General features: G+C 43.5%; 1 protein-coding gene across 3 annotated transcripts in view; it reads right to left on the minus strand.

Annotated features, from left to right (window-relative positions):
• CACNA1H (calcium voltage-gated channel subunit alpha1 H) overlaps nucleotides 1-15,661 on the minus strand; it is a 282,063-nt gene that overhangs the window by 253,287 nt on the left and 13,115 nt on the right. For all 3 annotated transcript variants that reach the window (XM_040356436.1, XM_040356434.1, XM_040356435.1), the window contains exon 2: nucleotides 7,712-7,845. In XM_040356436.1, coding sequence (XP_040212370.1) covers nucleotides 7,712-7,845 — 134 coding nt within the window. The remainder of the gene's footprint in view (nucleotides 1-7,711; nucleotides 7,846-15,661) is intronic.

Genomic DNA, 15,661 nt, shown 5'->3' on the forward strand with positions numbered 1-15,661 from the left:
AAATGCCTATGATGAAAACTGTAGCTGAAACCATATTGTTTGCTCCTAGTCACTACAGGATCATGGGAAAAAAAGTTTGTTGAGGGGTAATGCCAGGGGTCAAGTTCTGGGGAAAAAAGTGTGGGAACTCCCACCCAAGATCCACTCCCCCACCAAAAAAAAAAAAATTATACGCTCATATGCATAATTACTAAACCGCAAGTTCTTTCTAAATCCTGCGATAACTCGCGGCAGACCTCCGCAATGTCTCCTGGGAACAATGACAAAAGCTCCCAGGAGACATTGCGGCATCGAGGAAGTGACGGAATACCCGCACACTACCCGATGAATCCATATATAGGAAGCGGCCAGTAACATAAAGGATTACTAAGGTTCGCCTGCCCCTGACAGTGACTCGAGCTGGGCATCGCCGCTTAGTGAAGGATTGGCTCGGGCGGCTCGGCTGCTCTAGTCCTGCAAAGGGAACTGCATTCCTGCTGTAAAAAAAGTGCAGGAACTCCGTTCCCATGCGTTCCCGCAGGACTTGAGCCCTGGGTAATGCAGTAGATTATAAGCACACTAGTACCTGACTACATGATAGTGTCTCCCTTGTAAATGTACCCTGAAAAATTTGTCCTAAATTTATGCTAAAAACAGCTTCAACAGTGTATTTCCTGGGCCTAGGCCAGTGGCGGTGTGTCCATAGTGGGCGCAGGAGCGACGCCCCCTCTCTCCTGCACCCACTCACTCAACAATACAAAGATTCATGCATTGCATGAATCTATGTATTGTCGCTGCTGCCGCCCACTATTCAGGTGCCTGGCCCCCTGTTGAGCGCCGACCATCTGAATAACAGCGGTGAGTGTGTTTTGGAAGTGTCTATTAGAGCCAGAGGCTTTAATAGGCTTCCCGATTACAGCCTGTGGGCTGTAATCTGCTTCTAAATGGTTAACCAGAGGGCGCACAGGGTGTGCGTACCCTGGTTAACACTGACACGCGTGTCAGCCAATCAGGTTCACCAGGTCTGGTTACTGGTCACCTGATTGGCTGAAGCAAGATCGAGGGCGGGAGAAGACATCGAGGGATCGCGGAGGGAGGGTGGCTGACCCGAGAAAGGTAAGTGCCGGGCAGGGGGGAAATCTGGCGGCATTTTAAGGGGCAAACTGGCGGCAATTGATGGGCACAGTGGCGACAATTATTGGCACAGTGGCGACAATTAATGGCACAGTGGCTGTGTTTGATGGCACAGTGGCGACAAATGATGGCACAGTGGCTGTGTTTGATGGCACAGTGGTGACAATTAATGGCACAGTGGCTGCGTTTCATGGCACAGCGCCAACAATTAAAGGGTCACTAAAGGAAAATAATTAAAAAGGAAGATTAACAAAAAAAAAAGAGCGACGGTTTTGAAAAAACATTGCGGCGGACAAATCAGACACCTTTGACACATTTTTGGGACTATTGACATTCATACAGCTATCAGTGCTATAAAAATGCAATGCTTACTGTGTAAATGTGACTGGCAGGGAAGGGGTTAACACTAGGGGGCGATCAAGGGGTTAAATGTGTTCCCTCGTGTGAGTTTCCAACTGTGGCGGTGATGGGACTGACTAGAGGAGAAGCCAGATCATTGTTACTAGCTAGTAGGAACAGACATCTGTCTCTCCTCTCCTGACAGAATGGGGATGTGTGTGTTTACACACACACATCCCTGTTCTGGCTCTCGTTCCCATGATAGCGCGTGGCCGGCGGACATTGTGCGTGCTGGCCATGCACATCGGGTGCCCCACCGTGTAGCATGCGAGCCTGCTATAGCTGTTTAATGGGCCGACGTACAGCTACAGCGATTTGCGCAGGAGAGTCGACCTGCCGCTGTAGAATGACGGTGGCTGATCGGCTATTGGTTAAGGTTGCTTATTGGGGTAGGCTAGGTCTTGCAATGAAACAGAAACCCAATGGGCTTTGACTCAAGTGTAACTTCTGTGACCTACTCCTATGTCTAGTGTATGTCGCTTGAGGTGATTGTAGCCATATTAATGCACTTCTGAGAGAAACAATTGAGGACTGTCTGTCATACTTTTTTTATTTGCACTAATATACAATTTTTCAGGACAAGATTTTGGGGTGTATCCTCTTTGTCAAAGTCCTAGCAGTACTGATCATCAGTACTGTTGGGACCTTGATAAAAGGGAACATACCCCCTAAAGCTTGTCTTGAAAAATTGTATGTTAGTGCAAATAAAAAAAGTATGACAGACAGTCCTCAATTGTTTCTGTCTATGGTATGTACAAAAGCCTAAAGCTGAGTAGGAAAGCATTAGACATGTGCAATTTGTTTCGTTCCGAGTTAGTTTTTTAATCTAAAGAGAAATATAAATAGTTTATAGATACATGTATTACATATACATTTTGAAATAATAATATTCATAGATTTTATCAAACATATATTTATAAAATGATATAGATTAATACCAATAATGATTAATATCATATTAGAAATATATGTTTGATAACATTTATGAATATTATTATTTCAAATTTTATATGTAACACATTTATCTATAAACTATTTATATTCCTCTTTAATTAATCTAAAGTCCCTACTCATCCCTGAAGAAGCCTTAATTAGGCGAAACATGTAGGACAGCAATGTGGTGACTTATAAGGAGTGGATTGTGTTGTATTCTCTTTCCCTTTTTTTAATGCTTTGTAATTTATGAATAAACTTTATATATTTTTAGACAATTTATTCTTATTTATTATTCAATTTATTATTATTAAAGTGTACAGTGCTTCAAATAAGCACCGTTAAAGTCCCACGCATCTCCCCGCTTTTAGGGTTTCTATATTATTTGCATTGAAAATTAATTTAATAAAAAATGCCATTTAACAAACAAAGTGTACAGTGCTTCAAGCTAAGGAAGTGAAAAAAAAGGGTTTAGTGCTTCAAGTGCAATTTCATAAAGTGTCCAGTGTAAGCTAAAGAAATGAATAAAATGCCCAGTGCTTCAAACGAAATAAATAAATAAAGTAAAGTGGAAAAACATGGAGTCACCGTGTCAGCTACTTATATAGCTTGCATTTAAAAGATGAATGTATTAATGAAGACAGAGCTGTAATCATTTGTGTCTTTTATATCTGCTTAGAGTTCAGCTTTAAAGTGACTCGATTGCCAAAAAATAAGAGGAAAAAAGTAGAACGACAGCTTGCAGTGGAGGAGACAACAGGAACTACATCAAATACTGTACTGAAGTTTCTTGGATTGCCGGGGATCTGCAAGAGAGTGAAGTCGCTGCTCATTGGACTGGTACGTTTTATTCTTTTTTAGCTGGGTTAAATTTTTTCTAGCTACAGTCTTTTTAAAGAGGTACTTAATTTCCCCTGTATTTTTTTATTTTTGTTCCCCTCTTACACACGACCGTTTTTTCCGTCGGAATTCTGCTCAAGTTGTCTTGCATACACACGGTCACACCAAATTCCGACCGTCAAGAACGCGGTGACGTACAGCACTACGACGAGCCGAGAAAAATTAAGTTCAATGCTTCCGAGCATGCGTCAACTTGATTCTGAGCATGCGTAGTTTTAATGCATCGGAATTCCATACAGACGAACGGAATTTTTTCCGTCGGAAAAATAGAGAACATGTTCTCTATCTAAGTCCGTCGGAATTTCGGACGGGAAAAGTCATACACACGGTCGGAATATCCGATGAAAAGCTCCCATTGGACTATTTCCATCGGAAATTCTGACCGTGTGTACAGGGCATTATCCTCAAAAAAAAAACTTACACACCCATTGAATCCAGGATTGTCATGCTGTGATCTTCTGATCTATTGCTGCTCGCTGGCATCAATGCTGCCATCTTCCTTCGTGACATCATCAGGGGCTGGCTGTCTCTTTATGGTTCAGGCAGCCAGCCCATGGTGACGGCCTCCAGTCCTTTATTGAAGCTGATGCCCCCTGGGATAAAGAACGTGTTTATTCCAGGAGGCTTTGGGGGGGGGGGGGGAGAGAGGTGTAATTCTTCCAAAGGCGAGGGTGTGGTGAAGTGTAACAAAATAAAATAAAAAATTGGCTTTTTATAATGAAATATAGGGATGAAAAGTCTTTTGCATGAGTAAGGGTCCGCTTTAAAGGGGTTGTAAAGGTTTGTTTATTTTCTAAATAGGTTACTTTAAGCTAGTGCATTGTTGGTTCACTTACCTTTTCCTTCCATTTCCCTTCTAAATGTTTTTTTTCTTTGTCTGAATTTCTCACTTCCTGTTTCTCCCCAGTAAGCTTGCCCCCATCATCCAAGCCATTCAGGCTGGGGGTTAGTCAGCGTCCTCACCCCGTCCTCACCCCCTCCCTTGGGAATACATGCCTGCGGGGAGATTCTGTGAACGTTCACAGCGTCTCCCCGCAGGGATCTAGTTCCAAGGGAGGGGGCAAGGACGCTGACTAACCCCCAGCCTGAACGGCTCGGATGATGGGGGCAAGCTTACTGAGGAGAAACAGGAAGTGAGAAATTCAGACAAATAAAAAAAACATTTAGAAGGGAAATCAAAGGAAAAGTTAAAGTGGAGGTTCACCCGGAAATGTTAATTTTTAACATTAGATTGATGCTCATTTTGTCTAGGGGAATCGGGTGTTTTTTTTTTAAAATCGAAGCAGTACTTACCGTTTTAGAGATAGAGCTTCTCCACCGCTTCCGGGTATGGGCTGCGGGACTGGGCGTTCCTATTTGATTGACAGTCTTCCGACAGGCTTCCGACGGTCGCATCTATCGCGTCACGATTTTCCGAAAGTAGCCGAACGTCGGTGCGCAGGCTTTTGTATAGAGCCGCACCGACGTTCGGCTTCTTTCGGCTACTCGTGACGCGATGTATGCGACCGTCGGAAGCCTGTCAATCAAATAGGAACGCCGGCTCCCGAAGACCATACCCGGAAGCGGTGGAGAAGATCGCTCTCTAAAACGGTAAGTACGGCTTAGTTTTTAAAAAAACTACCCGATTCCCCTTGACAAAATGAGCATCAATCTAATGTTAAAAAAAAAAAAATTCGGGTGAACTCCCGCTTTAAGTGACCCAACAATGCACTAGCTTAAAGGAACCTATTTAGAAAATAAAAAACAAACTTTTACAACCCCTTTAAGAACAGTTCATTGGTATATTTCAGCCTTTTTTGCAAATACCACAACTGCCAGCCTGCCATTCCTTAGCCCGCTAAAACTGTTTTCATTCCTGTTGCTATTTTTTTTTTTTTTTCCAGCATTTTACATAATAGGACAGGACTGCCATAAACATCTCCTGCAATGTGATTTTTCTGCTGTTCAGAGAACATTTTTTTTTTCTTTTGGCATGGACTGTCTTTCCTCTTATGGTAATCAAAATTTTCCTTCGAAGTTAACAGAGAGGACAAAAAAATAAATAAAAAAAGCTCGAGATTTTACAGCGCTGTGACTAAGCAGCTGCAAGGTGATATCAAAATAAAGATGACTAATGCGGTCAGAACAAATTAGTTCTCTCTATTAGACCTTTTATTACTTGTAATGTATGTAAGCTTTGCAGCGCTCTATTGCCAGACATCAGACCTGGCAGTGTATGAAAGAATTTGCCGTGCCAAACAGAGTTGTACTTCTTCCTGCTAAAGGAGACAGAGCAGAGGGAAAAAAAAAAAAAAAGATTTTATACAGCGTGAAGTCTGTTTTCTAAATGTGTTCCTGTGTCAAGACCCGAGGAATAAGATACATACAAAAAAAAGGAAAAGGACTGGAATCTGTGTTTCTGGTCCCTATAGAGAACCAGTCATAGGAAAAAAAAAAAATTAAGTTGAGTTTTAGGCATTTATTAAGACACAAAATAATGCAGATCTGTATTTATTAATTCATTCTTAAATGCATTTCCTTGATGCTGATTCACAGCAGAGCTCAGACTTGGGGAGAGAGAAGCAGCACAAAGAGCCAATCAGCTGAGCTGTCATGCAAGGAGCATACTGATAGAAGGTGAAAACAGAGTAACAGAAAGGTTAGACTGTCAGTTTGCTGCTTCTCCTTTCACTGCTCAGTCACAGGATGCGAGAGGAAAGAGACCTGTAAGCCTTACTTATATGCAGCAAAAAAAATAAAAAATAATCAGGTCTCCTTTGCTGCCAGACAGGACACCACTGGGAAGATTTCCCCTCAATTCCTGTCCCTGTGACACCGGGGCATGAAATTCAGAGGAGCGGTTGTCACCAGGACAGGAGAGCATAGACAGCATCGTTTCTTCCTTTCCCTAGGCCCAATTCACATGGTAGAGTCCGCCTGCCAGTGGCAGCCCCTCATTCAGGGCGCACAGGGGCTGCCCCCCATCTATGCGTCCGGCCTCCTAATCTATATGCAGGGCGCCGGACGCAAAAATGTCAATGTTTTTTTTTTTAAGCACATGATTAGAGCATGAGGCTCTAATTGGCTTAAAAAAAGGGTGGGCTAGGGGTACAGTGCAGCCCACCCACTTGTGTGACAATAGTCAATTAATATTCGCTATTGTCTTCCACTTGTGTGACAACAGTCAATTCATATTCGCTATTGTCTTCCTGATTCTCCTCCTGGCCAATCAGGAAGGAGTTCCTGTGACCCGATTGGCCAGGGAGTCATAGGACTCCCTGGCCAATCGGGTTTCAGGACACACTTTCTGTTCGCCCAGGAGGATCAACAGCCCGGCTCTTCTGGAAGTCTTCTGCAAGTTTTGTTTCAGTTATGTTGTACAATAGTCATCCCACCACAGGGGTCACTGTGGCTGAATTTTCATGCCGTAGGCCCGCAGAGCTCTTGCTGTAGACTCACCACTGCAACTTTGCCCTTGCTAGAGACTTGCTACGTAAATTTGCTACAAATTGGAAAAATGTCAACTAGAACTTGTGCTTCAAGTGCCCTGCAAATGTACAATTTGCCAGTGAAAATGTGCAGCAAGTTACCAGAAGTACAGTTCAACACTGCCAAACATTTGTGGCAAGTTATCCTTGCTATCTGTGAATTGCGTGCCTGGATAGTCCCTCTCCTTGGGTCCACTCCAGGGGCAGACTGACCATTGTGGCTCTCGAACACTGCCCAAGGGCCCCATGCCACTAGGGGGCCCCATCAGGGTTGCAAGGCTAAGTAAAACCAGGGACAGTATGTAAAAATCTGGCCATCTGTAAGCCCGGGGGCCCCATAATCTTCTATTGCCCAGGGGCCCCATGAGTTGTCAGTCCACCCCTGGTCCACTCTAAAATAAAATCGTGGTGATGGCCACAGTAATACACATTTATTATCTCACAGGCCTGAGGCCTCTGGTCCTTAGGTCCCTTTCACACTGACACGTTTTTTAAAAATCGGGCCGCTATACCGTCACCGCACCTCCACTGCCCCGGGTGAAAGGGGCCTTAGGGCCCTCTTGAAATCTAATGTCAGGTATATTTTCTTATGCAATTTGAGATTTGAGACTAATGTCTCAAGATGACAGAATAAATGACTCAACAACACTTCATGGCTAAAAAGAAAAGAAAACAATACAAAAAATACCATATAATATATTTATCAAAAAAGGCTTGTATAAGCCAACAGAATAAATTCAGTTGAAGGTGGAACACCCTTTTAATGATCTTGTATCACACAAGCCCCTCCAGGAAATGATCTGATGAAGGAACATTCTGGTAATTGGACTAGGAACGTAGAGGCAATCCTGAACACAAGTGGTGTGAGTCAATCCCCGAGGACATCATTTACCACTCACCCAGCCATGACGATGAAAAAATCCAGCCTGTTCCAAGTATCTCCCAGGTAACACTTCTGCCCAAAGATGCCCAACGCGATCATCTTAATGACCATTTCCACAGCGAAGAAAGCGAAGATGAAGCCATCAAATGCCTGGAGCAAGGAAGAGAAGAAACACCCTTATTGCAGCCAATTCTATTTATACTTTGAGCAATGGCTTTTCTTAAACTAATACACCCAGTGACCTTAAACAGGCATCTATAATAATGGTTTGTATCATTGCAAATGCACAAATTGTTTTTCTGTTGTATATTGTAAGCCCTTTTTTAATAAAACATTTTTTTTTAAGGGCTTGGGTCAATTTTCTAAAAATTTTTTTTTTTTAAAGTGTATCTAAAGCTTTTTTTGTAAAGTGTGAATAGCGTAGGGAAGGGTTAAAACCCGGTGTCCTCTCTGGGATGATTCACCCCCTCTATTTGTCCTTGTGAACATTGGCAACATTTTAGGTCGCCAACTGAAACAGGAGTAGAAGGAAAAACCTTCAAACGGAGGCAATGGTTCTGGTGAATACTGTCTGAGGCCTCGTACACGCAAAAAACAGCAAGAACCTTGCTGGGAGATATTTTTTTGATGAGGAAACCGGTTGTGTGTACATTTTCGTCGAGGAAACTGTCGAGAAACTCGACGAGCCAAAAAGAGAGCAAGTTCTCTATTTCCTTGACGGGAATGGAAAAATTGGCTTGTCGAGTTTCTCGGCGGCTTCACAAGGAACTCGACGAGCAAAACGATGTGTTTCGCCCGTCGAGTTTCTCGGTCGTGTGTACGAGGCCTCAAGCTCGGTTTACTTGGCAAGAACCAGCAAGAAAACTGCTGGCAGAGCTTTGTTGCCGAGTATACCCAGCGTGTGTACGAGGCTTTCATGTTTCTCGACAAGAAAACTGCCCAGAATCTAGACGAGAGAAATAGAGAACATGTTCACTATTTTCTCGTCGTGAGATTCTCTGCAGTTTTCCTGCCGAGAAACCCGAGTGTGTATACTTACCTGTTCGCCGCAGAAACCCGCACATGCTCGAAATGACTTTGACACATGAGCGGTAGCTTCCTAGGCATAGGTAGGGTGCAGCAAGATGGCGGCGACGGCATCGATTGTGACGAGCTCATGCTAGTCGTACGCGATGACGTCACTGCGTTCTTGCCTTTCAAGAGAACTGCGGTTCTTTGGAAAGGAGAGTCTGTACACTCGGGCGGCAAGAATCTGGTCAGGAAAAACAAGGTTTTTTTTTTTTTTTTGAGGGGGTTTTCCCCCTGGGATTCCCTGCGGACTTTTTACCCCTGGGAATCCCGATCATGTGTACGGGGCATAAGGCTCCGTTCACACCTAAGTGCTCCGTGAATATGGTAATATAGCATGCGTTTTCATGTCTGTTGCGCTTGCTGTACCAGTCATTGTTAATGGCACCTCGAACTTGGCAAATGCTCAGTTAATTGTGCGAAGCTAAATAAAAAAAAGTACAGGAGCTTCTTTGCTATGCTTGTTGCATGTCTGGAAGCCCATTGAAATAAATTGGTTGTACTATGCTTGTAGCACGAAAACAAGCAAAAATAATTAATAAGAACACTTAGGCCTCGTACACACGACCGAGAAACTCGACGGGCGAAACACATCGTTTTGCTCGTCGAGTTCCTTGTGAAGCCGTCGAGAAACTCGACAAGCCAATTATTTCCATTTCCGTCAAGGAAATAGAGAACTTGCTCTCTTTTTGGCTCGTCGAGTTTCTCGACAGTTTCCTCGACGAAAATGTACACACGACCGGTTTCCTCGGCAAAAAAATATCTCCCAGCAAGTTTCTTGCTGGTTTTTGCCGAGAAACTCGGTCGTGTGTATGAGGCCTAAGATGCACATTCAAGAGATGCTGAGTGTGAACATAGCCTTAGGGGGGTTTATCTATTTTTGAAAGATTTCCCTCACTTGCTTTTGTTTCAGCAGGACAGGGAGAAATAAAAAGGAAAATTTCCCCAATGGGAGTCCGATGGTAATAAAAACTGACGGGGGTTTAACCATTCCCTATACTATCCATAATAAAAAAATGTCTTTTGATACACTTTCAAATTAAAGGAGTTGTAAAGGTAAAAGTTTTTTTACCTTAATGCATCCTATGATGCCGGGGGGCGGGGCCGAGTGATACAGTCGGCGGCTATGGCCGCTGCTGTATCACGGGAGCGCGCTCGCAAAAGCTTTCCACCATGCGAGGGAGCTCGCATGAACGTGGAAAGCTTTTGCGAGGAGGAGCCGAGACAGCCGCCGAGGGACCCCAGAAGACACGGATCCGGGTCACTCTGTGCAAAACGATCTGCACAGTGGAGGTAAGTATAACATGTATGTTATTTAAAAAAAAAAATAATTGTACCTTTAGTGTTCCTTTAATAGTGTTTCGTAAATGATTATTTGTAAATGTTTTTGTTTCATAAATCTTGTTACACAAATAAACAGTTAATACATAATAAATGATTCATAGAGCACCATAGATTAGCTAAAGAAATATCATTACACAAAGGTGTTAATTTACTAAAACTGGAAAGTGGAAAATCTGATACAGCTGTGCATGGTAGCCAATCAGCTTCTAACGTTAGAAGCTGATTGGTTTGTATGCAGAGCTGCACCAGATTTTGCAAACTCCAGTATTAGTAAATCAACCTCAAACTGTCTATGTTTAAGCTGACTTTGACTGAAATTACCAACTGAGCTATCTGATAAGGATAATTCACAACTATGCATTAAAGTGATTGTAAAGTCTTGTTTTTTCCCATTAAAAACATCAAAAAAGTTATACTTAACTGCCCTGTCGAGTGTCCCCACAGCAAGAAGCCTGCTATGGGGGCACCGGAGCCTAGTCACATCTCCCTGTGTCCATTCAGACATGGAGCTACGGGCCGGCTCCGCCCCCTCTCTCTGCTGATTGGCTGAGTCACTTTGATTGACAGCAGTGGGAGGTGACCAAGAACCGGATGGTCATTTTGACAGAGCCTCAGCATTTCTCTGTGGCGAGAGGAGAGCCTTCCAGAAGAACAATCATCTCTGCAGCACTCCACCAATCAGGCCTGTATGGTAGAGTGGCCAGACGGAAGTCACTCCTCAGTAAAAAGGCACATGACAGCCCGCCTGGAGTTTGCCAAAAGGCACTTGAAGGACTCTCAGACCATGAGAAACAAAATTCTCTGATCTGATGAAGAAAAGATTGAACTCTTTGGCCTGAATGGCAAGCGTCATGTCTGGAGGAAACCAGGCACCGCTCATCAATCATTCAAATTTTGTGAGTAAATTACTGTTTGAGCTATTGAGCTCTGTAAAATCATGCCAATAAAAAGACAGGGGAAAACAAAAGTCTAAAGCTCTGTCTGCTGGATAAAAATAATAATGCAAATTGTTACTATGCAATTTTTCTTATTTGCCCGACCAACAAAAATAATATCTTCTATATCTAATATGTAAATAAATAAATACATCAATAAATTATATAGAAAGCCACTACACATATGTATTACCAGTTACTATTTCTCTATTCCCATTCCAGTACTGTTTTTACTGCATTTTCTGCAGCTTCTGAAAGTCTGGTTTGTACAATTGTGACACTGAATTACACGGGTGTAGTTATGAAAAATCTGCAGAGCTATTTGTCCTGTGAAAATGTATGTACATTAATTCTGTGCAACTGGGGCCAAAAACAAATGTTATTAGGCCTTTTGCTCTCCAGGCTGAATGTTATTTATATACACAGACTAGAGTGAATAAAGAAAATGTCACACTATGGACACTTGATGGTGATAATGATCATAGTAAATAAGTACTTATTTCTAATGATTATGAGCTCCATCTAGTGGCCATATTGTGATATCTTCCACGATTCGCTCTCTTCTGTAAAAATTAATAACAATCGACCTGGAGAGAAAATATCTTAGTAACATTTGTTTATTCTGGTAAATAGTCATGCATATTTTTTTTTTTTATAAATACACCCCATAATATAAAAATGTTGAAACACGCACAGATGACTAACAAAATAGAAAAAAAAAGACCTAAATATGGTGAAAAGGAATAATAAAAAAAAAGTTACACAGTCATAAAAGCGCACCATAAAATGAAGTTTTGTCATGGAAAGGGATGCTATTTTCAGACATGACATTGGGTTATCCTTTGTCTTTTGTTTAGATACAAATAACGATGAGCCTTTTTTTCTATATCTTGTTTTCTTTATACGGTTGGTGGGTTTAGTTGCTCCTTGATTATCATGACTCATTAGGAGCGTACTAAATGGATGTGGGAGTCAGTAGTCATAATCGGCATGCCCTCATTTCTTGTAAATAAACCTGGTTTAGACTATAAAAAACACGTAAAACAACAAGGACTGGGACTTCACAACAGGGGCTACAAATTAAAGCAAACCTGTCACAGGAGAGACTAAGGTGACCAGATTTTTAAAATGAAATCTGGGGACATATTTTTTCTTTACTAGTAATGGCAAAAAACTCTCTGCCCGTCGCCGCCCACCTCACAGCCTGTCAAGTCTTACTCTTCAGGCCCCGGATACTACTGGGTGGGGAGCGGAGGAAGATCACTCTGCCAGGGAAGGCAAGGAGATAGGCAGGAGGCCAGGATTTGAGCCAAGGCAGAACAACATGCGAGGGAAACTGAATGGGCATGCGCCCGAAACTGAAGAAATATTCCCTCCGCTCCGACCAGCACATGATCATCAGAAAGGGGCACAGATAATGGAAAAAAATAAACCCCCCTATGCTAGTAGGCACGGCAGAGCGGGGGGGTGTAATTCAATTTTTTTTATTTTAATTCTGCACTAATTGTCTTTGAAATTGCCCCTGCCCCCTATTAAATCCAATCTGGGGACCAAACCAGGGACAGACTTGGTCCGGGGACAGTGTCCTCAATCAGGGGACTGTACCCTGAAACTGGGGATGTCTGGTCACCCTACCCCAAATCCCACTACAAATCTAAGAGAGAACGAAGATTTGCAGTCCAAGGACCACGGCTATGGAACGCTCTTCCCACAAACATCCGCATGGAAGAAAACCATCGGGCCTTCAGGAAAAAACTTAAGACCCACCTCTTCTGAAGGATAAGGACGACACCGGATAGAAATAAGCGCCTTGAGGTGAGTTACAGTAGTTCGCATTTGTAACGCTATACAAGTACAGTGAGTGTACCGACCTGCAGATGGCTGGCCTTATAATGGTTAGACTTGGCATCATCTGTCGAAAGGCTAAGATGTCACGTTTGGATGAAGTAGCCTATGAATGTGTTTCAGCTACCCCTACTTTATGTAGGAAGGGTGAACTGTCTCCATATAAAGCCAATGGGCTCAGTAACACAGGTAATATGTTATGTTCCCCGGGCCATAACAGTGAATGACGCGGCGGTCATGTTTTTGGATAAGCAGTGAGGCGAAAGCGAGGTAAAACAGATACACCATCTTATCTCCCATAAACACATTAGTAAACATATACGTACATCCACTACGCATACAAATTCCATCATATCAATTTTAATAGTAGGGAATGCCCTGCGGAATAGCTGTATGAGGAGGTCCGTGCTAACCTTAGGCATTATTTCTTGTTTATAGCAAATTATAGGCAATCAATACATCACAGCTTGTTACAATAAATTCCCTTTATTTTATGCCTCGGGTGTTCCAGAGAAATAAGCGGACCTTGAACACAAGCAGTCATGAGGAAGAAAATGCATCTTAAATGTCTAGATGAATTTATTAGAATGGGCATAAGGTTATCCAGAGAATGCTCAGGAAGTGAGGCGTGCAGAGGACAATTGCTTCCCCCTATGAAGGGAGGGGCTGGGAGTAAGCCGAGGCCTACACAGTCATTAAAGTAGAACTGAAGGAAAACGTTTTTTTTTTTCCATTTTAGATAATAATAAAGGGTTAGAAAAATTCCCATGGGGGGGGGGGGGGTTTCCTTGACTTCCTGTCCCATAGCCAAAACAGGAAGTGAGAGGAATTTCCTCTCAAAAAATCTGGTTGTTGGTTGTTAGCTTGTTTTCTGGGTCATCCGCATATTTGCCTGGGCGCAAATCAGTACTTGCGCGGCGCATATCGCGATTGCGCTCACGCAAGTCGTACCTGAATCCGGGCCATTAACACTAGCTGGTAAGATATTAATCAAGCTGATCTATTTTCCATGTCTATTTAAATAAAAAATCAATAAACGGCTGGCACATTTCATAGGCAGTGTGTTTTTTGTAAAGGTGAACTATGTTTTGAAGCAGTGAGCACAAATGTCATCCAGATCCTCCAACGTCATTGTTGGGACCCGCGGAATAATCTGGGCAGGATTAGTATTCATGTGATGGAGGAGGAAGCGTGGAAACCCCCGGAACAAATGAAATGACTGATTTATAAACCTCGGCGTCTGACAAATCTGGGTTTATTTACTGTCGGCAGCACGGGTATTGTTTTAAATATGAATTTTGTTTGTTTCTTGGTGAGTCCGCTGAGGAATTCTGCAGCAGCCCAGTTATGTCATTCCTTAGAATAAAACACATTGATTCTAACTCGAAGCAACAGGAGTGAGACTTGTAAGGTAAGCAGGAACGGTTCCGGGAAAATACAGCTGGAAGATTTCACCGCTAAAGCTTCCCCAAGACATCCACCCACCACCATCCACCTAAAACTGAAATATTACTTTGGGTAGGACTGGTCCTTTCATTTTCTGTGGAGCGAGGCTCACCTAGTTTGCCAATTTCCGAAAACACGGCAGAGAATATATTATGTCTTTTGATGTACAGTATTTGAGTTGGTGATGAAACTGGTTTTGCTGTGCCATATTTCCATTATTGTATTACAGTAGAACCTTGGATCACGAGTAATGCGGTATACGAGCGTTTTGAAAGACAAGCAATATATATTTTTTAATTTTGACTTGATATGCGAGCAGTACAATCCATGTAGTAAAGTGTATGCAGTACTGCAAGTGGCCAGAGGTGTGGGGGCGCTGGTGTATGCAGTACTGTATGTGACCAGAGGTGCGGGGACACTGGTGTATGCAGTACTGGATGTGACTAGAGGTGCGGGGGCGCTGGTATATGCCGTACTGTATGTGGCCAGAGGTGCGGGGACACTGGTGTATGCAGTACTGTATGTGACCAGAGGTGCAGGGACACTGGTGTATGCAGTACTGTATGTGACCAGAGCTGCGGGGACACTGGTGTATGCAGTACTGTATGTGACCAGAGGTGCGGGGACACTGGTGTATGCAGTACTGTATGTGACCAGAGGTGCGGGGACACTGGTGTATGCAGTACTGTATGTGACCAGAGGTGCGGGGACACTGGTGTATGCAGTACTGTATGTGACCAGAGGTGCGGGGACACTGGTGTATGCAGTACTGTATGTGACCAGAGGCGCGGGGGCGCTGGTGTATGCAGTACTGTATGTGACCAGAGGTGCGGGGACACTGGTGTATGCAGTACTGTATGTGACCAGAGGTGCGGGGACACTGGTGTATGCAGTACTGTATGTGACCAGAGGTGCGGGGACACTGGTGTATGCAGTACTGTATGTGACCAGAGGCGCGGGGGCGCTGGTGTATGCAGTACTGTATGTGACCAGAGGTGCGGGGACACTGGTGTATGCAGTACTGTATGTGACCAGAGGTGCGGGGACACTGGTGTATGCAGTACTGTATGTGACCAGAGTTGCGGGGACACTGGTGTATGCAGTACTGTATGTGGCCAGAGGTGCGGGGACACTGGTGTATGCAGTACTGTATGTGACCAGAGGTGCGGGGACACTGGTGTATGCAGTACTGTATGTGACCAGAGGTGCGGGGACACTGGTGTATGCAGTACTGTATGTGGCCAGAGGTGCAGTGGTGCTGGTATATGCAGTACTGTATGTGGCCAGATGGGCGGTGGTGCTGGTATATGCAGTACTGTATGTGGCAA

The sequence above is a fragment of the Rana temporaria genome, chromosome 6 (genome assembly GCF_905171775.1).
Source record: "Rana temporaria chromosome 6, aRanTem1.1, whole genome shotgun sequence".
Taxonomy (NCBI): Eukaryota; Metazoa; Chordata; class Amphibia; order Anura; family Ranidae; genus Rana; species Rana temporaria.